Below are 23,029 nucleotides of genomic sequence, written 5' to 3'. Positions count from 1 at the left end.
CTTACCTCATAAGATTGATGTGAAAAGAGAACCAGCGGAAAGTGCTGAGCCCTGGTGCCTGGATACTGCTCAGTCCTGCTACTGGCAGAGTGAATAAGAGTGCAGGCCCTGGGGGGGAGACTGCCTGTGTTACTTTGAGCAGGTTTCTCAACCTCTCTGTGCCTCATTTGCCTCATCTTTAAAATGGGATAGTAATAGTACTTTCTGCATAGGATTGCTGTGAAATAAGACATGTAAAGTGTTTGGAAGAGTGCTTTGGCACATCCCAGCTGTTCAGTAAGCATTTGCCAATTTTTTATTACTCCTTGAGGTTAGTCTTACTAAAAAGTAGCACCTTACCTCAAAGAGGCAGTGTAGCACAGAGGAAGAGCCCTGAGCCCGGACTCCCTCAGACAAGCCTCTAGAGTGACTTTGAGTGGATAACTTCATCTCTCTGAAGCTCAGCTCTTTCATCATTAAATGGAGATGATAAAAATAGCTCCTACGACATAGAGCTGCTGGAGGGCCATTGAAATGCCTGTGTTCTCCGTGGAGTGTATAGCCCTGGATACCGAGCCCTAGAATGTTCTTTGTTGGAGTGAACCATGAAGCCACCCAATAGGTAGGCCTGGTGGTTCCATCCTGGCTGGACATATTTTGTTAAAAGTACAAATAAACAGGTTCCTGGATCTGTTGAATCAGGATACCCAAGGGCAGTGCTTAGGAAGCTCTATTTTTACAAAAACTTCTCAGAGAGTAGAAGGTGCTGGTTTGGGTGACATTTGTGGGGGGGGGGGGGGGAATGCCACTGTGCGGCAAAGAAGGGAAGAGCCTTTTCCAAGGGGTTCACCCCTTGCTTCCCCCAGGTGGCCTCAGGAACTTGGGCCCCAGGGCTGGGCAAACATGGCTCATGGCCGGTTGCAGCAGTGCCCTCACTCAGGGCCAAGTCTTCATCCCGCCTTCTGGGAGGGCAGTTCTTGCAGCAAGGGTGGGTTTCTGGGCAACAGGCTGATAGAAATCCCACCCTGATCACCTGCTGTCTGTCCCTATCCACAGCGGACAAGTACTGCCCCCTGCTGATCAAAGAAGGTGGGATGCCCCTCCTGAGGGACATGATCAAGATGGCAACTGCGCGGCAGGAGACCAAGGAAATGGCCCGGTGAGAGACTGGCAGTGTTTCTGCTTGAAGCCTAGACTTGGGGGAGCAAGGGACACAGCCAGGCCCTCTCGTGGTTAGGAATGGCTGCAATTCCCAGGGGCAACTCGGGGCTGAGTGTGGAGGTGGACAGCATACTGACGTCCAGCTGGGGCCTCCCTGAGTGTCATTTTGGCCACAGTGTGGCTGGAAACCGGATGATCAAGCTCCGAACGGAGCATCATTGCCCTCATTTGTAAGCTTGATTTTCTTTTATTCCCAGAAAATCCCATCCTCTCATCCCTGGGCATTAGCAAGTCAGGTCAGAACTTGTCATTATTTTTGGCCAAAGACATTCCAACTAAAGAGAGGACACGTATGGTAAAATACATTCTAGGGATCAGGCAGAATGCATATGAGTTTCTGAATAATGTGAAGGTCCCGGACACGGCAGAGCCATCAAGGCCTTCCGCTGCTGTGTGGTTTTCACTACCGGGTCTAAAATATCATCTACCGGGATCTCACACCCATCAATGCACAGGAGAGACCCTCAGAGATGCTACGTGTCGCAATCAGCAGTAACGACCTTGCTTTCTCCAGGATCCATTCTAGAAGAGAACGGAGTTAAGTTTACCGCAGTTCTAAACACAGCGCAGAATAAAGAGTATCGTGGGGGAGGGGCCTGGAGCTCAGAGGCTCCCCAGACAACTAGTCACTGGCTGTTTCTGCAGTTATTGTCGGCAAAAGGCACTGCTTAAACGTTTTTTTCATTTTTAATTTATTTATTTTTGGCTAAGTTGGGTCTTTGTTGCTGTGCGTGGGCTTTCTCTAGTTGTGGCGAGCGGGGGCTACTCTTTGTTGCCGTGGGCGGGCTTCTCATTGCGGTGGTTTCTCTTGTTGCGGAGCACGGGCTCTAGGCGCGCGGGCTTCAGTAGCTGTGGCTTGCAGGCTCAGTCGTTGTGGCTCGTGGGCTCTAGAGCGCAGGCTCAGTAGTGGTGGCGCACGGGCTTAGTTGCTCCACGGCATGTAGGATCTTCCCGGATCAGGGCTCGAACCTGTGTCCCCTGCATTGGCAGGCGGATTCTTAACCACTACACCAACAGGGAAACCCACTGCTTAAACATTTAATTGACAGATTGGTCTGAGTTTGAGAATGGTAAAATGAGTGGTTCTCCAACTTAATCTCCCTAAAGAATCACCTAAAAAGATTGTTAAAGACGTTCAGCCCGGGGCTTCCCTGGTAGCGCAATGGTTGAGAATCTGCCTGCCAATGCAGGGGACCCGGGTTCGAGCCCTGGTCTGGGAAGATCCCACATGCCGCGGAGCAACTAGGCCCGTGAGCCACAACTGCTGAGCCTGCGCGTCTGGAGCCTGTGCTCCACAACAAGAGAGGCCGCGATAGTGAGAGGCCCGCGCACCGCGACGAAGAGTGGCCCCCGCTTGCCACAACTAGAGAAAGCCCTCACACAGAAACGAAGACCCAACACAGCCATAAATAAATAAATAAATAAATTTAAAAGTAGTAGTAAAAAAAAAATCATTTCTTAAAAAAAAAACAAAAAATGTTTGGCCCCACCCTAGATTTTCTTTGCCGGTGGGCCTGGGAATGTCCATTGTCAACAGGGTTCCCAGGAGATTTGAGAAGCACTGGGTAAGACTGACCCATAACCTACCCCAGTCACTTTGAACATCTCTGTAAGACCTGAGATGTGTACCCATGCTGGCCAGCCTGATGGCAGGGTGCTTAGGAGAAATCTCTCTGCCTGTTCACCAGTCCTGTCCCACCCCAGGCATCCCTTACTTCCTAAAAGGCATTGAGGCACCTCTTTAGCACATGGAGGCTGCAGTGAACACATACACACACACACACACACCCGCCACCAACCCAGAGGCTTAGTGTGAATGGGAAGGCCATGCAGGGTTCAGGGTGACACCTGACAGTGGTTCCCAAGGGCCAGACTAGAGTGGGAGATCTGAGCATGAGGGGTGATTCCCAAACGCTGCACGGGGACTGGGCCGCTGCAGGGTGTCGGGCCCTTGTACTTGTGCAAGCACAGCTGCCCTAGCCCTACACGGACCTGCCGCTGGATCAGGATCCCTGGGTGAATCTGATGCGCGGCCAGTTTGGGGACCACCAGTAGACTTTTGGGAAGAAAAAGGCCTGGGTGTACAGGGAAAAGGTGAAGAAGGAAGATGTTGCTGAAAAAAAGACCAGAAGGTTTTGGAGGTTAGGCCTGAGCTGATTCAGGGAAGCCCCTAACCGCAGATGCCCAGGCACTGAGAGGTGGGAAAGGGGGCCTGGGGAAGTAGGAGGGGAGCACGCGGGGCTGATGGTATTCGTGGCCACAAGTACCGTTTCCTGGGTACCCCGCACATGCTGCACTCTGCCCGCCACTTTGTACACTTCATCTCATTCAGCGTCAGCATCATGGTTAACACTGGCTAACAAATCCAGCAGCCTGATCAGCTGGGAGGGGCTGGGCCCACCCCAACCCAAGCCCACCCTCCAATCCTCTTTCTCCCATTGTCTCCAGCAAGGTGATTGAGCACTGCAGTAACTTTAAAGAGGAGAACATGGACACGTCCAGATAGAGGCCTCTGCCCCCATGGCCGCCACTGCTCTGGACCACGAGGCCGGGAGGAAGCGCTCTCAAGCAGCCCAGCTGGCAGATCCCCACCCGGGGAGCCTCCCACTGGATGAAGGGACACAGGGGGACTTTTGCACAACCGACGCTTTTCCTTAACATTAGTGAGATATATATATATTATATATATATATATATATATATATATTATTTTTTTTTGGTTAGGAAGTGTGAAGTTTTGTGTGTATGATTTCTGTACAAAAACAAAAGAAACACTCCCTGAGTCCTCGCAGCTTCCTTGGCCATTCTCAAGCCCCAACTCAAAGCCTTCATCGCTGCCACACTCACTCCTACCCCTGCCAGACTAAATGCCTCTAACATTGTGAGTGTCTGGCCCTCGCCCTGTAATCTCTGACCTTGGCCTCCCTTCCTGTTAGGAGAGGCAATGGGCTTTTGATAGCCCACTCCAGCACCCTAACCCACCCACCAAAGCCTGAGAACGCCCTCTAGGTTCCTGGGTGCAGCTGATGGGGTTTGGAGCTTAAAACTAACCCCACTGGGTCTCCCAAATGCCTTGGTGCTCCCGGCTTGGGCCTCTGGGGCGAGCAAGTAAGCCGTACCTGCCTAGGTCCAGGCAGTCCCAGCCCCAGAGGGCCCTCGAGGAGTGGAGCTCACAGTGGCTCTGCTGCCCTCTGGCCAGGCCTGCCTGAGGCCACGCTGCTATGGAGGCTGCCTCCTAGTCTCCCACCAGGTCCCAGGCTGTCGAAGGCCCCAGCCCAGGGCTGGTCAGAATTCGGGCAGATTCCACTGCCCCTTCTGCCAAATATATCCAGAACCTGCCCCCCACCCTGGAAGCCAGCACCTCCTGGGGCCAGGGGCTTTTTCCCCCTCACCCCCTACCCCTCATCTGCCCGCAGCACCCACGGTGCCCAGGCACCCCACCAGCAGAACTGAGCCTGCCTCACTCGCCCCTGCCTGCCCCGCTGCCCAGAGGACCCCACACCTCTCTCACAGGCAGGAGGTCCCCAAGCCAGCCTTTCCCGGTGGCAACAGGCAGACATCTCCAGACCAGCATTTGGCACGTCCTGCAGCGGCCCTGCCTGGCCCTCCCGGGCCCTTCCCGCGCCCCTCCCATTCTGACCCCAGGCTTTCCCTTGGAAACCTCCGTGCTGTGTTTCAGAGAAGTGTGAGACACAAACGTATCTTGAAATATCTTGTGCTCCTCCCTTGATGTCACTCCGAATTGCTTCTCATGGCACAGACGGCGGTGAGGAGGCCCCTCTGGAACAAGGGGCTGGGGAGCAGAGCTGACTCTGCCCTTGGGGGGTGGCTTTTCTTCCCTCCTCCTTCCCTGGGCCTGTTTTTGGATTCTCCTGGCGTTTCTGCCTGCAGACAGAGCAGTCTGGATGAGCAGCCCAGGGGAGAGGCACCTGGCCTTTCTCCCCTGGGGTCTTTCCCTCCCAGCCGTGGGAAGGGCCAGCTGCCCTGTGTCCCTCAGCTTAGCAGATGGGCCACATCTGCCCCTCCCTTCCATGCTCACGTGGCCTGAGCCAGGCCCCGGGCAGAGCTCACATTGCATTGCTTTACCACCTGGGGCCTGGGTAAATGTCTGTACTTCGGGATGTCACAGAAATACATTTTTGTGCAAAGTGGAGCAGAGTGTCTTTTTTTGTGGAAGGGACGGGGTCTGGGGAGGGCCCTGGGCTGGCTCAGGCAGTGGGCCTTGAGTGAGGGTGCGTCGGGTCGGTTTGTGTGCCCAGCCCAAAGGGTCAACTGCAGACTGGGGACAGGTGGCAGATCGGGCTGGAGCACCTGTTTTTCCTCTGCAGTCTCTCCACACCCCTGTGCCCAGACACTGAGGGTACAGCTGGCAACAGACCAACAGGGGCCCTGCCCAGAATGGCCATCTGATGGTAGAGACAAATATTAAATACGAGTTTATGACCCAGTGTGCGAGGAGCAGGGAGAAGGGAGCACAGAGCAGGCCCCTCCTGTGGGCCGGTGGGAGTGCGCAGGACAGACTGGAGTTAGCTGGGCCACAGCCCTTCAGGGAGAGGGAAGAGCATATGTGCAGATAAGGGACAGCGTGGTACCCTGCTGCGGGCAGGAGAGGCTCCTCACAAGGGGAGACATGCGAGCTGAATCCAGCAAAAAGACCAGGCTGCCAGCCCTGGCTGTAGGGGTCCAGGGAAAGGGTGTCCTAGGCAGAGGGCCCTGCCAGGAGAAGACCTCGCAGGGAGAACCATGAAGCAGCCCACGTGGCTGCAGCAGAGTGGAGGGCGAGGGAGCCAGCAGGAGGGGATGAAGGAGCCGAGGCCAAATCCTGAGATGACTGCTTTGGCCCAGGATGGTCCTGGTTTACACCTGTTGTCCTAGTGTAACTATCAGCAGTGACTTCCGTGCCCCTGAAGTACTACTGAGGCTGCACCCAATGAGGGGGAGCTCTTCCCCAAAGAACAGTCTAGGTGCTGGTCCCATATCACGTGCAACCATTCCCAAACGTGCCAGGTGGTGTGTCCCCAGTGCCCAATGACAAAGGTTCTCTCCTAGACCAAACTGTAGCCAGGCTCCAAGCCCTCTTCTCCGCTAGGCCTCAACCTTGGCCTGTAAAAACTATAGACTTCAGCGCAAGTGATTTCGTTCACTCCCACCTCTGACGTTAAAAGACTTAAACACTAACATAGCTTCTAACAGCTCAAGGTCACATCCCTAGGATGACCCTAGCCCCCCCCCTTAAAGTGCCTGCCTGAGAAAGCTCCAGACTGCCAAAAGAATTTACTGTTTTTAACCAACGCCTGACCACAGGCCCCTGACCACCCTTTCTTAGAGCATTTACTAAAAAGGGCTTACAATTGTGAATGCTTTCTCTGTCCCTTTGAGGTGTATTTGTACCTCCTACAACTCAGGGGTGTCTTTCTCAAGGACCTGATAGCCATCCCTTTAAAATGTAATCATCAGGAAGGATCAGGCCTCTGTCTCCCAGTCTCTGTGGGAGGATAGAAGCTGAACTTCAATTATTGCCAGATAGCAGACACAGCTGGCCTAATCAGCATTTACCCTGACCCACTCTTTGTAATTTTTCACTTCTCTGAGTCTCTTCAAGCCCCTGCCCTTCCCCATCTCAACTCCCTCATTCTCCCTTTAAAATACCCAGTCACCTCTATACAAATCAAAGTTGCACTGGGACTTTCCTGGCCTGAAGCCCTGGGTTGGGCAAGTCTGAAGGGTGTAGGTGCTGGCTTAGAGCTGGGGAGACAAGACAGTCCTGTGCTAGACACTCTATTTCCATTATTCAGTCCTCCAACCACCTCAGCAGGGGGGTACTATTATCATCTCCATTACATAGACAGAAAACAGAGCTCGCAGTGGTTCAGTAACTTGCCCAAACTCATACAGGTAGGAAGAGGCAGCGCTGGGATTTCTGACTCTGACCCAAGTTGGGCCCCTCATAACCAGAATCTGCACCACGTACCTCCACTCTGCTCTCATCCCATCTGCAATATCTGAAAATGAATAGAAGGAGGTAAGGGTATCACCATGGAGCAACCTTGGGCGAGTCCTGCCCTCTCGAGGCCTCAGGCATCACATCTCCGAACCGCGCACAATTCTGCAACCTGAAGTCACAACACCTGGATCTTTGAAGCGTCCAGGAAGCTGTACGCATGCGTGAGGCTGTGGCCCTGGGGCTGGTGGTGGAACCCCAGTGGGGCTGGGTCGAGGCTCCCGACGGCTCCCCGGCTTTCGAAAGTTACCTGGCTGGTTGGGGGGTGGGGTTGGGGGAGTTGCCGGCTGCGCGCGCGCCGGCCCCGCCCTCAGCCTCTTCAGGCACCTGTGGGCTCGAGGGCCTACTCGGCCGCAGCTGCCGTCCAATAGGCAGCCTCCCTGACCCAATTAGGCCCCGCCCACATCCTGCATCCTCCAATCCCCGGGTGGCGGCGGGCCCTCTCCCTCGGAGGGCCCGCCCCTCTGAGCGCTTCTTCCGGGTGGGGCCCCGGGCAGAGGCGATGGCGCCCTGGGCGCTCCTCAGGCCTGGGGTCCTGGTGCGGACCGGGCACACCGTGCTGACCTGGGGGATCACGCTGGTGCTCTTCCTGCATGATACCGGTGAGCCTGACCCCGCGCGACCCTGGACCCCCCCCCCCCCCGATCCCGCGTGATTCCCTAGATGTTTGGGTCTCACTGAGTCCCTTGCCGAAGCCCGAGAGATCCTGGGATTCACCCTATCTCCTCCAGCTCCTAAGGCCCCCTCCCCATCTCTCATTCCAAGAGCCACCTGCTTTCTGCCTAATACCCAGTTGATCCCTAATTAATTCCAGAATCTTCCTGATCCCTGCCAGATACCCTGTCTGTCCCAGGACCCACCCGGTGCCCACCAGATCCGACGACCGACTCGAGCCCCCATCTCCCCTGATCCTGGGACCCGCCCGACCCTTCCCAGGAATTGACTCCCAAGATTCCGAGGATCAACTAGATGAAGGACTGGCATCCCGCCCAGCCCTGTGGCCACTAGCTGCCCAAGTCCAGGCTCCCCAGCCTCAGGCAAGAGAACACGGCATAGGGGAGCAGGCTGTCCCTCACGTCCTCATCCTTGATTCTCGCCCTGGTAGCATTCACTCATCCCATCAACCCCCTTCCACCCTTCCCCCTCTTTACCCACCACAGGCCACCTCCGTGGCCACCTCCAGCACAAGTTTTCACCCTCCCTCACTACCACCATCACAGCCCCCACTCATCGTCCCTCCTTGCTCCAGCATAAACCCCTGGACCGGGAGCGTTCTCACTTTCCTCCCAAGATCTCAAGTCTCCTCCACTGCCTCTGCCCCTTAGCCTAAATCCTGCTCAGTCTCCCCATTAGAAAGAACCCCCCCAGTGCAACCCCCCTTCCTTCTCCGCTCCCTTTTACAGTCAAGGGGCACCAGAGTTGGCCACACTCTGCTGTCTGGCTGTCTCCTGCCCCTCGCTCTTCAGCCCCCCGCCTCCCAAAATCCTTCAGTCACCTCCATGGGCTGGACCCTTCCTGGCCTGGGCTCCCCTGTTGTCCCTCTGCAGCATGCCAGCCAGCCTGCCGACCCTGCCCTCCTCTGTCTCTTGGGCATCTTGGACCTGGCCAGCCTCTCCTCATCTCAGAGCCAGACCCCTCAGCCAGACCCTTCCTCCCTCTCCCCCACATTCAGCCAAGTGTGGCCCCATCAGCCCCCTTGCCCCCCTCTGTCCATCCCCTCTTCTCCACCCTTCCTGCCAGTGCCCTTGTCCAGACACACTCCTCTCCGTGTCCCAAATAAGCCTCCCCTCTGATCCATCTTTACTCCAGCAGTAAGAGGGCTTTCAGAAACATATCTGACCCTATAACCTTCCATGGTTCCCTATTGCCCTCCAGAGAGAGTGTAGATGAACTGCTTTTTTTTTTTTTTCGCTGAACGTGAACTTCTCCCTCCTGCACCCTATGCAGTGGCCACACCTGACCATTCATCAAACTCCATCTCCAGGCCTTCCCTCAGCCAGGGACACACTTCCCACCTCCAACTGCACCCCTCACCTGCACCCTCCTATTCTATCGCCGCAGCCTCACTCTCCCCCTCTGGCCTCTCCAGCACTGCGGCAGTGGGAAGAGCAGGGGGAGCTGCTCCTGCCCCTCACCTTCCTGCTCTTGGTACTGGGCTCCCTGCTGCTTTACCTGGCTGTGTCACTCATGGACCCGGGATACGTGAATGTCCTGCTCCAGCCCCAGGTAACCAGGGGTCCCAAACATCTCCTCCCCCCAACAGGGAACTCAAGGCCCCAGTAACAATCTCATGCTAGACCCTGTGCTGAGGGCTTTTCTAGGGAATCCCAGGGAATCGTCTTGCCAGACCTAGAGCCCCATCCTACAATGAGGAAATTGCCAAGACCCAGAGAGGGGAAGTAACTGGCAGAGGTCACACAGCCTCGCAGTCCAGGGCACTCTGCCCCACTCTACCACCTCCATTACACAGGAGATGGATCCCCAAACGTGCACACTCAGAGTTAAGCTGGCCCCCAAGGGAGCTACCCACCAGTGCCCTCTGCCTCCCAAGGGAACCCCATCTCATACTGTGTCCCCCCATTTTCAGGAGGAGGCCAAGGAAGAGCAGACAGCCATGGTTCCTCAGGCCATCCCCCTTCGGCGCTGCAGATACTGCATGGTGCTGGTGGGTGATGCAGGGACCTCCGTGGGAGGGGTCGGGCAAGATTGAGACTCCTTGGCCTCATCCCTCCTCCTGGAAGTCCTCCCAGATGCCAGCCCTGACCTCCCGCCCACATTGTTGGGTCCAGAAGGGAGCCGGTGTTGAGGCCCGACTCCCTGTGTGCCCACAGCAACCCCTGCGGGCCCGTCACTGCCGTGAGTGCCGTCGTTGTGTCCGCCGATATGACCACCACTGCCCCTGGATGGAGAACTGCGTGGGGGAGCGCAATCACCCACTCTTCGTGGCCTACCTGGCGCTGCAGCTGGTGGTGCTTCTGTGGGGCCTGTACCTGGCATGGTGGGTTCCCCCAGCGCCCTGGGTGTGGGGGGCCAGGCAGCAGGCACCCACCAGGTGTGGAGAGAGCCAGGCTCCCTCTTCAGGGGCCTCGGACCCTCTCCCAAATGGCCGGCCCAATGGGGGTCCCTGGGGCAAAGCCGCCACACACACACCCGCCAGCTCGGGGTCCCTGTCGCCCTCCTTCCCTGCAGGTCTGGCCTCCGCTTCTTCCGGCCTTGGGGGCTCTGGCTGCGGTCCAGTGGGCTCCTGTTTGCCACCTTCCTGCTGCTGTCGCTCTTCTCCCTAGTGGCCAGCCTGCTCTTGGCCTCGCACCTCTACCTGGTGGCCAGCAACACCACCACCTGGGAGTTCATCTCCTCACACCGCATCGCCTACCTCCGCCAGCGCCCCGGCAACCCCTTCGACCGCGGCCTGACCCGCAACCTGGCCCACTTCTTCTGTGGATGGCCCTCGGGGTCCTGGGAGACCCTCTGGGCTGAGGAGGAGGAAGGCAGTAGCCAGGATGTTTAGGGTTGCCAGAGGCCGGGCCACCATCTTGTGCCTGAAAACCAGAGGGGCTGCACCCGGGGTCGTCAGCCCTCCGAGGGCCTGGGGCTCCTCACTCCTGCCCACTCCTCCCAGGCCTCAGAGTGGAGCTGAAGGACAGAACCCTGCCTCAAAGGCAGAAGAGGAGGAAGAGGACCCATGGTGGGGCTCGGGCACAAAGGACCTGGGCTGCGGAGACTTCCACCCTCCCCGCCCCCCAAGCCAGGCTGCGTCCAATGCACAGTTTTGTAAATTTAATAATTCATAAAGCAAGTCAAGTACTCAAAAAACAAACCAAACTGCTCCTCGCTGTGCCACACTTTCGGGTCCAGGTCTCGCAGTGGGCAGGGGAGAGGTGGTCGGGAGAAGGGAGGGGAGGCAGCACTTTGCCCGGTGACTCAGCAAAGCCCACAACAGCAGCCCGTGGCCGTCACCTTGAGTCCCAAGGGCTCATCAATACCAGGGCGCCCAGGCGGGCAAGCAGGGGCTCCAGCCGTCTGAGGGGCAGGGGGTAGAGAGCCCGGGGGGCCCTCAGGGCTCCAGGAAGCGCTGGGACACAAAGTCGAAGTCCCGGAAGGCAGCCTGTTGGCGGGCGGTGAGGGGGCTGCGGGCATCAGGCGGCGTCAGGGCAGGCGGCAGCCCCGTGAACTCGCCCTCAAAGTAGCGCAGGTCTGTGGGGCCGCAGAGGGTGGGCACAAACGGGGGCCGGACGGCTCGGGCGAGCAGGGCCTGCCAGTCGGTGGTCTGGGGGCAAGGGTAGAGGTGCCTCAGACGAGGGGAGCGGCAGCCCCGCGGGCCCTTGATGCCTCCCACTGTGCCAGGCTCCTGGACCACTGCGGCCCTGGCCACTCACCCTGAAGAAAGGCTGTGTCTTGATCTCCTCAGCATCCCGCTCCCCCGCCCCCAGGCGCTTCTCGGGGCACTTCTGGAGGAGCTGGGGGAGAGGACAGGTGCTCGTTCAGGGCGCTCAGGGCGCTCGGGCCCCAGGCACTGCCCGCCTCCCCCTCTCCAGCCTCTCAGGTAGGGATCCCCAAGCCACGAGCAGCCCTGGACCCTGCGGTGATTACCTTCTTTTTTTTTTTAAAGAGTTTGTTTTGTTTTTGGGGGGACGCACCACGCAGCTTGCGGGATTTTAGTTTCCCCGACCAGGGATCGAACCCGCGCCCCCTGCAGTGGAAGTGCAGAGTCTTAACCACTGGACCACCGGGGAAGTCCCTGCGATTACCTTCTGAATGAGCTCAAGCCCTTGCACCGACAGAAAGCGCGGGTATGGGGCTTCCGCATTGACGATGCAGTCAAACACCTCCTCCTCGGTGTCCCCTGGAAACGGGCACTGCAGGGATGGGGCTCAGCAGGGTATGTGGGCCACCCCACCCCCACCTGACCTGGAGGCCCCAGCAGCACCCCATCCAGCGCTCACCTCGCCCACCAGCATCTCGTAGAGCAGCACGCCCAGCCCCCACCAGTCCACAGCCCGCGTATAGGCCTCCTGGGTCAGCACCTCAGGGGCCAGGAACTCCGGGGTGCCACAGAAGGTGCTCGTCCGGTCCCCAAAGCCGATCCCTGCAAACCAACATCCACACTGATGCCAGCATGGTGTGTCATCCACAAGAACCTCTGTAAGAATCAAGCACCCACCCTTATGACCCCATGTACTGAACCTGTGCCGAGCCCTGCCCCATACCCTTGGAGGTGGAAACGGTTTTTACGCCACTTGATTGATGAGGAATCTGAGTCTCAGCCAAGCTCATGTGCCAGGGTCACGCAGAAAGCAGAACCCAGTGCCCTCTCCCAGCCCAGGATCTCCCTCTGGCCAAGGGCAAGGGGCTCTTTCAGAGCTTTTAGGGCTGAAAGGACGAGCCAATGTGTCCAGCTAGTCCCTGGAATGAGGGCTGAGAGGCAGATTTCCTGGGAGCTGCCACTTGCCCACCACCCTGCTGGCCTGGGCTGAGTGAGCACGGCTGAAAGACACGGGATCCTGGACAGGAGGCACCCACCTTCCTTACAGAGCCCAAAGTCTGCGATCTTCAGGAAACCCTGGGCATCCAGCAGAAGATTATCCAACTTAAGGTCTCTGAGGGCAAGGCGGGGCAGATCAAAGGGGCTAAGAAGCGCTGAGGCCCAGGGAACAGCGGCCCCACCCCAGAGCAGCCCAGGAGAAGGGTAGCATCTGCCCCCTCGCCCACTCCCCCAGCATCTCGGGGGCAAGTTACCTGTAAATGATCTTCTGCTCATGTAAGAATTGCAGGCCCAGGACCACACAGGCCAGATAGAACCTGGAGGGTTGGTGTAGGGGGGAGTTCAGGCCCAGGACTGTGGGGGACAGGGCAGGGAGGCACCAGGATGGCCATGGCCTGGGGACCCCAGATGTCCCTGCCAGAGTCAGATGTGGGCGAGAGACTGGGAGGAGCCTCATGTGTAGCAGGGGCAGGGCTCCTCCAGATAACAGCCTGCCCTTCCTGGGCTCTTAGATTGTGCCAGGGATGACACCGAGTAACCTCACGCCTATCCTGGCATCCTCCCAGCAGCCTGCTGTGGATACCCATCATGCCTACTTTTCAAATGAGGATCTGAGACTCCTGGTAAATGACCCACCCAGGGTCGCACAGCTAGTGGCCGAGCTGATATGTGAATCCAGGCTCCAGAGCCCACACTCTGCTGGGCAAGAAATAACAACACCAGCTGTCGGTCACTTACTGCTCACCAGTCCCCGTGCTCGGCAATTTCTAAATGTCATTACGTTCATCCATGCAACAAGCCTATGAAATAGTTATCATTAGCCCAATTCACAGCTATATAAACTGAGGTCTGAGGTCACAAATGCTGTGAGGGTTGATAACCAGGATTTGAACCAAGGCCTCCCTGACTCCATGCTCTTCTGCTGATGGGCACCCTGGAGGAAGCAGGATGAAGGCGTTGCCAGGTACAGGGAAGCAGGGAAGGCTCGCTGGAAGAGGCAGACAGGAGAGATGGGAACCCACCGGGCCTGGGGCTCAGGGAAGACGTCCTCATGGATCTGCATCATGAGGTCGCCACCGGGCACGAACTCAGTCACGAAGCAGGCGTGGCTGGAGGTGTGGAAGCAGGCAAGGAGGGAGAGTAGGAAGGGGTGCCCCATGCGGCCCACAGCCTCCAGGATTCGCTTCTCGCAGTACAGGCTGCAAGAGGAGGGTGTGGGTTTTAGAGGGAAGGAGGGAACCCAAAAGGGAAAGAAAACCTCCCCTGACTATGCCCTGTCACCCACACAACACCCCTGGGTCACTGGCTCTTGTCAAAGTGCCAGGCAACTAGAGGGATGGTTCATATGTATCAGGAGCTCACATAGGTCTTTTTTTTTTTTTTGGCCACGCTGTGTGGCATGCGGGATCTCAGTTCCCCGACCGGGGATGGAACCAGCACCCCCTGCAGTGGAAGCGCGGAGTCTTAACCACTGGACCACCAGGGAAGTCCCTCACGTAGGTCTTGAACCTGTACCACCACCCTGTTCCCATTTCACAGATGAGGAAACTGAGGTGCATAGAAGAGGGGACCTGCCCAACGGCACACAGTTAACAACTGCAGTTGCTAACAAGAGAGCCCAGGCCTGGCTGGCCCCACAGGGTCACCTCTTACAAGCCCCAGTAGCATTCAGCTGCCTTCCTGGGCCACCAGCCCAGGCCTGCCATCCTGGGTACCCTCCACGTGCCCGGATGCCGGGAACCCCCTGGCCTCAGCACACACCTCTCTATCTCGTCCCGGCTCAGCACCTCCTGCTTCTTCAGCGCTTTGATGGCATAGTATTGGCCTGTCCCCTTGAACTGGACCAGGAGAACCTGGGGACCAGAGAGAGACTGGGCTCCAGGTGGGCAGTACAGGAGTCTACTTCCCCCACCCACCGCCCCGCAGACCTCAGAGTCCCCCTAGCTAACGTGTCGGGGCCTGCCCACCCCCCTCCACTGCACCCCCTCAGCCCACTACCTTCCCGAAGTGGCCCCGGCCCAGCACGGCCAAGCAGCGGAAGTCCTGAAGCCGGGGAGGTTTCCTGCAAGAGAGAGGGTACAGGAAGCCCCTGGGACAAGGGCTGGGGCTCCGCCAAGGGCCGCTCCAAACCCTCCCTCCACGCCTGGTCCTGGGCTGTCCCCACCTGTGGGGCAGGAGGGGCAGGGGCTGGAGAGGCCGGGTCAGGGCTCCTAGGACTGCCATTTCCTGGGGTCTGGCACGCAGGCGGAGCTCACTAACGTGGGCTCCGCAAGTGAGAACCTGAGAGCAAGCCAAGGAGCTCGGGGCGATGTGAGAACGCCTGACAGGCAAACACCCAAGTGAGTGGACAGATGTCTCTCTCAAACGCCAAGGTGAGCCTGCCAGGGGTACCTGGTGGCTGAGGCTGGCAGAGATGGCTCGAGTCGAGTCCTGGGCTCCATGTGGGGGCGTTTGGTGCTCTGTGAGGGCAGAGGGGCTCAGGGCAGAGGGGGCTTCCTCTCCCTTTTCCCTCCAGCCCTGCCGTCCCCACCCAGACAGCCCCCAGCATGACCAGCCCTGCCGCCGCTCACCGGCATCTCCTCGGGGGTCGGCTCCTGGGGCAGGTAGAGGCGCGGTGGCTTGGGTGGGCATTGGATCTCTTCTCGCAAGGGGGTCTTCTTGGGCGGGAAATTACTGTGGGGAGGAAGCAGACACACGACCAGGCACAGGCGGATGGAATAGTGGCGGGGCTGGGGGGCGGTGGACCCACAGCCGTGTGAGACAGAGAGACAGAGAGACAGGTCAGAGGGCGAGCAACGGGGACAGGCATTGTCTGCACGTGTAGTGAGGTGACTCCACAGAGAAGCGGGCAGCCTGGGGCGAGGCTCCTCACCTGGGCGAGGCAGGGGCGGCGGCCCCCCGGGGTGTGGCTGGGGTCTGGGAGCACCCTTTCGGGGGGCTGATGGTGCTTGGGGAGCTGCAGGGGGGCAGCAGGCTCATGACCAAGCGCCCCCAGGCCGCCATGCTGAGGTTCATCTGGGAAGCCCTCAGGAAGTCCTGACCTGGGGCAAAAGGGGGCTCAGTCCCGGGGTGTCCTAAGGGTCCCAGCCCTGCCCCCTACTAGCCAGCCTTCTCCACTCCACACCTCTGCGTTTTGAGAAAATGCGTTTCTGCCTCTGCAGCCGGGGCCTTCTCTCAATGACAGGGTCACAGAAGGTCACCTGCGGGGGCAGGGGACAGGGCTGAAGACCAGTCCCCTCCCACCCCACCTGCCACGGGCACCTCCTCAGCCTCCAGGCTCCCAGCCTGAGCCCATGTCAACAGACGCAAGAGCCAGAAGGACTCAGAGAGAGATGGATCCAACATCCTCATTGGTACCAGCGGGGAAACCGAGGCCCGGAGAAGAGAGGCGGTCCAGGGTCACACACGCGGCAGGGCAGTCAGGACAAGGATGCAGGCCGCTAGGCCCCCATGAAGTCCTCAGAGAGGGGCTGGGAATCCTTCCTTCCTCTAGATCTCCTCCCTCTGGGCCTCAATTTCCACTCCTACGTGTGGGTGCGGAGCACAGTCTCAAAGGCCCTTCTTTGCTCTAACGGACCCAGGGGCCCACGAGGTCAGAGGGCAGGGGCCAGTGGGCACCTGGGCAAAGAGCAGCCCCTGCGGCACCAGGCTGAGGGAGAGCTGGTGACAGGCATTGTCCAGGAAGTCCTCCAGCCTCAGGAAGGCCACGCCGCACAGCTGCCTCCAGTCCCGCCAGCGCACCCCGATCTCCAGCTCTCGGGCCTACAGTGGGGAGGCCAGGTTGAGGGGTGGAGCGTGGCACCAGCCACTACCTGGCCGGCCTTCCACCGCACGGCCCACGGTCACCCCTGTTCACACAAGGCAGCCTCACCCGCTCCAGGGGGACGACAAAGGTCTGGTCCCAGGACTGCTTGGCCACAGGCCCCCAGCCTGTCTGGCCCACAATGCGATTGTCCACCTTCAGCACGGCCAACACCTCACCTGTGGGGTCAGAGCCGGGGTTCAGGGCAGGCTGGGAGCGGGGGTCCTTCGCTGTTCCCCAGCTTCCCGTGCCCCCTACTCACTGGCCAGCTCGCCTCCGCCACGCTGCTGCTTGGCCCTGCTCCGAAGCCAGCCCTGGGAGGGGCTCCCGGCCAGTGCGGCCACGGGGGAACGTCCCGGCACAGCTGTCAGCAGCTGCTCACAGCCCAGGAGGTGGACCTGCAGCGTCCCTGTCAGGGAGTGTGGTGGGGGGCCGTCATCAGGTGCCATCCTCCAATGGGCCCCTGGGACCCCAGGAATGCTACCTTCTCCTGGAGGTATAGCTAAATCCAGACCTTGCCCACATTAGGCCTCGGCAGCCACCTGCCACCCTTGGGGCCGGCCAACTGGTCCTCCCCTCCTGCACACTCTCTACGTGTTGGGAGAAGCAGGGACACACAGGCAGAGGAGTGAGACTCAGACCTCAGCCAGGTTGCACGGGACCACAGCGCACGGCGACACACTGCTCAGGGCTCAGGGCCTAGGAATAGCGCCATGGCAGGGATGAGAGCCCGGGGAGGAGCAGGACGCCTGGCGGGCTGACCTGTCCCACCTCTTCCCTGGGCCTGTTTCCCCATCGGTACAGCGGAAAGGAGCGCCAGCTCAGCCCCGCCTCCTGCAATGGGTACAAGCGTGTTTTGCCAACCAAGCAGATTCGTCTTAGGGTCATTAGAGATTTGTCCCTCAAAGGGTAGAGGAAGCAGTGGGACTCTGGCCGCCCTTGAGGACATACACTGGGACTAAGAGCGCCATTTAGGGAGTCTGGGTCTGGCGTTTACACTCTGAGAGACCTCATAAACCAAGGCAGTGCCCAGGGTGGGAAGATCACCTTAGGAAGAATGATTGGAGGAATATGGGTATTCAGCCAGAAGACAGGATGTGGGGTGGCCCCAAGTACCTGAATTTTAGGCCATTTAACAAGCCCTTACCCCCACCTTCCCCAACCTGTCTACTTGGCTAACTCACATAAGCCCTTCAAGGCCAAGCTCAGACACCACCCCCTCCAGGAAGCATTCCTTGATTCCCTAAGGGCCAGGTGAGGGGGCCCATCCAGCCGCTGTACTTCCCCTTCTCAGCTCTGCTCACAGTGAGATGTGGCCTGTCTACCCTGCATCAGCTCTGTGTTGGCAGGGGCTGGGCTCTCTAGTTGGCACCGTGTCCCAGGTGGGAAGCTCAGGGCTTCCAGAGTTGACGCTGGTAGATTATTTGGAGGCAGATCCAGCTTGGGATAAGGAAGAACTTTCCAACGGTCCAAACTGCCCAGGACTGGGTATCAAGGCCTCCAGGGCTATGAGCTCCCTAACACTGGCACTTTAAGCACTCTCATGGTTCCTCACTTAAATAATAGCTTCACCGACTGAGCGAGCTCTGTGCCCGCACGGTGCTGAGCACTTCACATGCAACAACTCACTGAATTTTCGCAGCAACCCTATGAAATAGGTGCTGTTATCACCCCCATTTGACAGAGTGAAAAACTGAGGTCTGGAGAGGGGATGTCAGTTGCACAAGGTCACACAGCTAGGGGATGGTGAAGCCAGGATTGGAAGTCTTCTCCAAGATTCTTCCCCACTGTGTTTCAGGCTCCTCCCTGGAAGGGAAGGAGAGCTCTGAAGTAGGAGGGACTCCCGGGTACCTGTCATGGCAGTGGGCTTCACGAGTGTCCCTGAAGGCTGGGCGTTCCCAGACACAGCAGTCCGCAGCTCCCGGGCCACTCTGCCACGCAGAGGGTGGGCAGGAGGCAGTCCCTCCAGCAGCTGCTCCAAGGCCAGCCGCAGGAGGTCCAGTTTCTGGGAGGACTCCTGGAGCTGGGCCTGAGCCTGCAGAAGGGATACAGGGCCATGGGGTAACGGCAGGGGCAGTGGCTCAGGCCACCTGGAGACACCCTGGATGAGGTCTAGACAAGAATGTGCCTCCTGTTTCCTCATTGCCACCCCTCACAGCCAGTCCAGCGGTGTCTCCCGCCACTGCAGAGAGTGGTACCAATCAGAGAGGCGCAGCAATGGGAGGGGACCATGATCTGACCTCGGCTAGCACCTTGCGGTCCTGCGTTCGCCGGCTACCAAGCAGCTTCACCACGTTCTTGGCGCCCTCGGCCACGGCAGCCTCGATGCGTAGCCGGTGCCGCAGCTCCTCCACCAGCAGCTCCGGTCCTAGGAGGAGGGGGTCAGCCCTCAAGCCCACGCCCTGCTCCGCTCTGCCCATCCCCACTTCTCAAGGCCTCACCTGGCTCAGGGGACCCGCTGGCCTCCAGGCTGCTGATCTTCATTCGTAGAAGGGCCACCTTCAGCTGGCTGTCCTGTAGCATCTGCTGGGCAGCTGCCAGAAGCTTCCTCTCCTATGGGGTTGTGACATATGCCCCCTCAGGCCAGGACTAGGCCAGAGCCTCCCTGGTCAGACCAGGGACTGGAGCAAGCCTCCCCCATCAGTCTAGGATTGAAGCTAAGCCTGTCTCGGTAGGCCAGATACTAGAGCCAAGCCTCCATTTTTAGACTAGGTCTGGAGCAGACCTCCCCCATCAGACTAGACAAGGGAGGGCTAAGGTCAAGCCTCCCTTATTAGATCAGGGTGAGCCTCCACATCATGCTGGGAATTGGGACAGGTTGGGAGTTGGGCTGAGATTCCCCATTAGACTGGTGTTTTGCCTTCTCTGTTAGACGAGGGGTTCGAGCCATGCCTTTCCCACCAAGCTGAGATTTAGGGTTCTGCCTCCCCTGTCAGACTAAGGGTGAGACTGTCTCCTTTCCAGGGTCAATGGCTGGGTTGCATTTCCCTATCAGAATAGGGGCTGGTGGTGGGATGGATTGGGAGATTGGGATTGACATATACACACTAATATGTATAAGATAGATAACTAATAAGAAACTGCTGTATAAAAAAAAATTCAAAAATTCAAAAAAAAAAAGAACAGGGTCTGGATCACCACCTTCTCTAATAATCTGAGAGCCAAATCTCTTCCCCTCAGATCCCAGGGGCCTTACCTTGGGAGTGCCACTGGCATACGTGTGGGTCATATTCTCGGCTCCCTGCTTGACCTTCAGCTCTACCTGCAGCTGCCTCTGTAGAGCCTCCAGGTGTCGGGCCCTTGGCTGCTCTGCCAGCGGCCAAGGTCCTGAGGCCGCAGGTTCTGTGTGCAAAGAGTGTGGGGCTCATGAACCCCTCCCCCAGAGCCGAGAGCCCCCCATGGCCTAGCTCTCTCCTCCCCGCCCCTCCCGGGCAGGGGCTACATGAGGAGGCTCTGAGAGAGGTCAGGGCCAAGGCCAAGGAGCTGGGTCAGCCTGCCGCCTGCTGTCCCGAGGGGCCTGCTCAGACTCCTCACTCACCAGCCGGGCCAGGCCCGGGGCCGGGCAGCAGGATGCGGGCATGCAGCTCCCGCAGCTCCCCGTGCAGCTGCTCCAGGCGGCGGTTGGAGGACCGCAGCAGCTGCTGCACGTGGCCCAGGTGGCGGCGGTCGGTGGCTACCCGCCGCAGGTTCTCCACACCCTCCTTGATTTTCAGCTCCTTCTGGATGGCCCGGCGGATCGCCTCTTTCTCATCCCCTGGGGGCCACTGGCCCGCCCCAGGCTGGAAAGGCAGAGGCATTAGTCCCCTCAGACCCCACCTCCACGGCCTCAGCTCATCACAGGCGGAGGGGGAGGGAGGCAGGCGTGGTCGGCACCCAGGACTGACACCCGCGGTTTGGGAAGCATTTATGAGCTTAGAGCTAGTATCCCTAAGCCAGATGGAAATCCCAAGGCTATTTATCCAGCCCGTGCTCCTGTCCTCTGCCATCAGAGAGAAGAGTAAGGGGAAAAAAATTGTCAGTGTTTACATGGTGTTCTGTTCTAAGAGCTGTGCAGACATTCACTTGTTGATCCTGACAGCAACCCCATGAGGTAGGTTTAGTTATTATCCCCATTTTATAGATGAGGAAACTGAGACACAGAGAGGTTAAGTAATTTGCCCAAGGCCACAACACAGGGAAGGAGATGCACCATCATCTCTTGGGCCCCAGCCTCTCCCTGCCGGTCATGCTTACATCAGGCTGCTCTCAGTCTGGGATCCAGGCTAAGGTCTGGGGACCAGAAAAGAGGCTCGGCACTGAGAAGGGCCCCCCCCAATGTCACGCAGACAGGGCAGCCTGTGGCCTGAGGAGAAGCTAGGGCTGTTCCCCTGACCTTCCGACACCCCAGCTGGCAAAGCAGAGGCACAGAGGGGTTGAGGAGGTCTCCGGGGGCCCACTCCCAGCTCAGCTCCTGGGAGGAATTAGAAGGCTCTCTCACTGCTTCACCCCAAGTGGGAGCAAGAAAGAGGAAAAACTCTTTCCCAGAGACCATTTCAAACCAACCGGTGCCGATGCTGACCTCAGCCCAGGGTAACCCATGACGCCCCCAACCCAGGACTGCCTCAGAGCCCTCACCTTACCTCTCGGCTCTCCATCTCCTGAGCCCAGTGGAGCCTCAGGGACCCCCACCCCAGGCCTCCGCTGGCCCTCTGGCCCGTCTGTCAGAGGGCAGGGGCGGGGCTCAGGAAATCCTTTGAGGGCCCTAGGCCAGAGGGCCAGCGCCAAAGGCCTGAGCAAACAAAGATCCCACGGAGCTGGGGGCCCGGCACCGGGGTCCTGAGTCACCCAGCTGCCGCTGCTGGGCGGAGGTTAACAGGAAATCGGAAAATGTGTACAAGCCACGGCTGGAACAGGCAGAGGGACCTCCGGAGGAAGGGGGAGGGAGGGGACAGACGCAGCCCTGAAAGTTGCCCAAGGGGTGGGGGCACTCTAGGAGTCTTGTGGAGAACACTTCACCCTTGACCAGAGCCCATGGTCCTGCTTGCTCCGGGCTGGAATCCTGCCAAGTGCGCACACACCTCTCCCTTTCTGCTCCGCGGCTGGGGCGCTATCTTGTACACAAACGTCTCCACCCCCATTTGTTCTGGGCTAGTACCCCACCTCTCCCCACCCCCCAAAAAGACACACAGCCTCGGTCCCATGCGAACCTATTGCCAGCTCCGGCAGGAACCCCGCCCCCTCGCCATTTGGTCTGGAACCCTGTGTACCCGAGGGTTCCCCCGGGAACTGGGTAGGCCCCTCCCTCTGGGGTCCCCACTCCCCGCCTGCCTGTGTGCTCTGGGAAGGACCCCACGACCGCGAGGGAGTGGCACCCTCCAGGCGGAGGAGGGTTCTTCTCCCCTCCCAGAACCCGTCCCTAGGTGCCTGCACGGCCCCCCTTTGCTTTCGCAGCGGATGCACATCGGCCTTAGAGTGCTACCTGGAAGAACAGATTTAAGGAAACTTTGGGGCCCACCCTGGTGGCCCTGACTGCGGACTCAGACGTGCTCATGGGCAGGCCTGACTGGAGGCTCTGATTCACTTGGAGGTGATTTGGGGACGTCTCCAGGAGGCAGGAACGACTTACCCCCAGTGCTCAGGTCTGCCCTGCGAAGGTGTAGGGGGGCGCAGGGCAAGGGCTGGGAAGGGACACGGGGAGGGGCTGGGGATGCGGCCGGAGCCCGGGGCGGTGAATGAGGCTCCCCCCACCCCCCGGCCCGCGCCCGCGGCCCGTCCCCTCCGGGCGCCGTTCACCTGCTGCGGCGCCCCCTCTTCCATGGCGCCGCTCGGGCAGCTCGGCCCCTCCTCTCGACCACTCCGGTTCCGGAAGCCCCGGCCCCTCCGCCAGGGCTTTCAAACTTGAAACTTCCCGGGAAGCGGCGCCGGAGTCGCGGGATCGGGCGCCCCCTCCCGAGGTCCGCTGGCCCTCGCGGGACCTGGGATCAGCGCCGCCTCTCGGCCGCGCGGGATCGAGCCTGGCTCCTGACCCAGAGGCCCCGGAGCCTCCCCCGGATCCGATGTTCCGAGGGATTTGGAGCCCAGTGCCCCTCATCTGAGGCCGCGGTTCCTGCTCCTTGAGACACTGACCCCCGCCCCGCGATACAAGGGCAGAAAAGGACATTTCCCGGGCCGGCGTTCTCGTTGTCGGGTCGCGCGCCCAGAGGGGCGGGCCCGGGTGGGGACAGCGCCGCCTGCCGGCCGCGGGGCAATGCCTGTGTGGCCTGTCCTCTCTGGGCCGGGTCAGCCTCTTCCTCGGAACCCCGCCGCGACCTGGCTCCCGCCCGGAGTCTCTCTTCCTCTCCCATGTCATTGGTGTAAAATGGGCTAATCCCATACCTGTCGCCCACCAAGGAGCCTTGGCCCTGTCTGTAATCACTGTAAGAATGTATGCGTGGGAAAACAATAAAGCCTTACCCAAATTACACCAAATTACAAACGAATCCAAAATCCCTCAGGACCCCTGCCCCATCACTTGACTAGACTGGAGCTTTCTGGTTCAGCCAGAGCTGCTCAGCCTTTGCCCTAA

The 23,029-nt window shown here is 59.2% G+C and overlaps 3 protein-coding genes across 9 annotated transcripts in view; 2 read left to right on the top strand and 1 right to left on the bottom strand.

Moving 5' to 3' along the window:
* The window catches only part of ZER1 (zyg-11 related cell cycle regulator), a 30,907-nt gene extending 25,554 nt beyond the window's left edge, over positions 1-5,353 (top strand). For both annotated transcript variants that reach the window (XM_082403455.1, XM_082403454.1), the window contains exons 15-16: positions 1,036-1,138; positions 3,649-5,353. In XM_082403455.1, the coding sequence (XP_082259581.1) occupies positions 1,036-1,138; positions 3,649-3,706 (161 nt within the window). In that variant the 3' untranslated portion in view covers positions 3,707-5,353. The remainder of the gene's footprint in view (positions 1-1,035; positions 1,139-3,648) is intronic.
* Positions 5,354-7,651: 2,298 nt separating this feature from the next.
* ZDHHC12 (zDHHC palmitoyltransferase 12) lies at positions 7,652-11,027 on the top strand. Of its 4 annotated transcripts, none has more exons than XM_082403084.1 (5): positions 7,652-7,803; positions 9,291-9,427; positions 9,789-9,866; positions 10,033-10,199; positions 10,391-11,027. In XM_082403084.1, exons 1-5 carry the CDS (start codon positions 7,704-7,706, stop codon positions 10,707-10,709), a joined length of 801 nt encoding a protein of 266 aa, XP_082259210.1. In that variant the 5' UTR covers positions 7,652-7,703; the 3' UTR covers positions 10,710-11,027. The 4 variants fall into 4 exon arrangements, with proteins under 4 accessions (XP_082259210.1, XP_082259213.1, XP_082259212.1 ...); XM_082403087.1 differs by having other exon boundaries at positions 10,033-10,221; XM_082403085.1 differs by having other exon boundaries at positions 7,680-7,803; positions 9,263-9,427.
* PKN3 (protein kinase N3) lies at positions 10,964-22,669 on the bottom strand. Of its 3 annotated transcripts, none has more exons than XM_082403080.1 (22): positions 22,258-22,661; positions 20,024-20,264; positions 19,682-19,827; positions 18,927-19,038; positions 18,726-18,853; positions 18,337-18,520; positions 16,748-16,894; positions 16,555-16,664; positions 16,302-16,445; positions 15,808-15,883; positions 15,556-15,724; positions 15,254-15,356; positions 15,075-15,142; positions 14,682-14,745; positions 14,445-14,536; positions 13,706-13,882; positions 12,938-13,000; positions 12,722-12,798; positions 12,145-12,341; positions 11,950-12,057; positions 11,578-11,658; positions 10,964-11,468 (listed from the first exon to the last, which is right to left on the bottom strand). In XM_082403080.1, exons 1-22 carry the CDS (start codon positions 22,279-22,281, stop codon positions 11,256-11,258), a joined length of 2,724 nt encoding a protein of 907 aa, XP_082259206.1. In that variant the 5' UTR covers positions 22,282-22,661; the 3' UTR covers positions 10,964-11,255. The 3 variants fall into 3 exon arrangements, with proteins under 3 accessions (XP_082259206.1, XP_082259207.1, XP_082259208.1); XM_082403081.1 differs by having other exon boundaries at positions 12,145-12,287; positions 22,258-22,659; XM_082403082.1 differs by lacking the exon at positions 13,706-13,882 and having other exon boundaries at positions 22,258-22,669.
* Between the last annotated feature and the right edge of the window lie 360 nt (positions 22,670-23,029).

This window comes from Balaenoptera borealis (assembly GCF_965194805.1).
Source record: "Balaenoptera borealis genome assembly, chromosome: 8".
NCBI lineage: Eukaryota > Metazoa > Chordata > Mammalia > Artiodactyla > Balaenopteridae > Balaenoptera > Balaenoptera borealis.
Note: the sequence above shows the minus strand (reverse complement) of the source record. Positions and strands in the feature narration are given on the sequence as shown.

Excerpts from the sequence above, each read along its gene's own strand:
- ZDHHC12 (XM_082403084.1), top strand. The coding sequence starts at position 7,704 with ATGGCGCCCTGGGCGCTCCTCAGGCCTGGGGTCCTGGTGCGGACCGGG. Across the intron at positions 9,428-9,788 it reads ATGTCCTGCTCCAGCCCCAG|GAGGAGGCCAAGGAAGAGCA; the intron begins GTAACCAGGGGT and ends CCCCATTTTCAG. Across the intron at positions 9,867-10,032 it reads GCAGATACTGCATGGTGCTG|CAACCCCTGCGGGCCCGTCA; the intron begins GTGGGTGATGCA and ends GTGTGCCCACAG.
- PKN3 (XM_082403080.1), bottom strand. The coding sequence starts at position 22,281 with ATGGAAGAGGGGGCGCCGCAGCAG. Across the intron at positions 16,665-16,747 it reads TGGCGGAGGCGAGCTGGCCA|GTGAGGTGTTGGCCGTGCTG; the intron begins GTGAGTAGGGGG and ends CTGACCCCACAG. Across the intron at positions 13,001-13,705 it reads TTCCCTGAGCCCCAGGCCCG|GTTCTATCTGGCCTGTGTGG; the intron begins GTGGGTTCCCAT and ends CCAACCCTCCAG.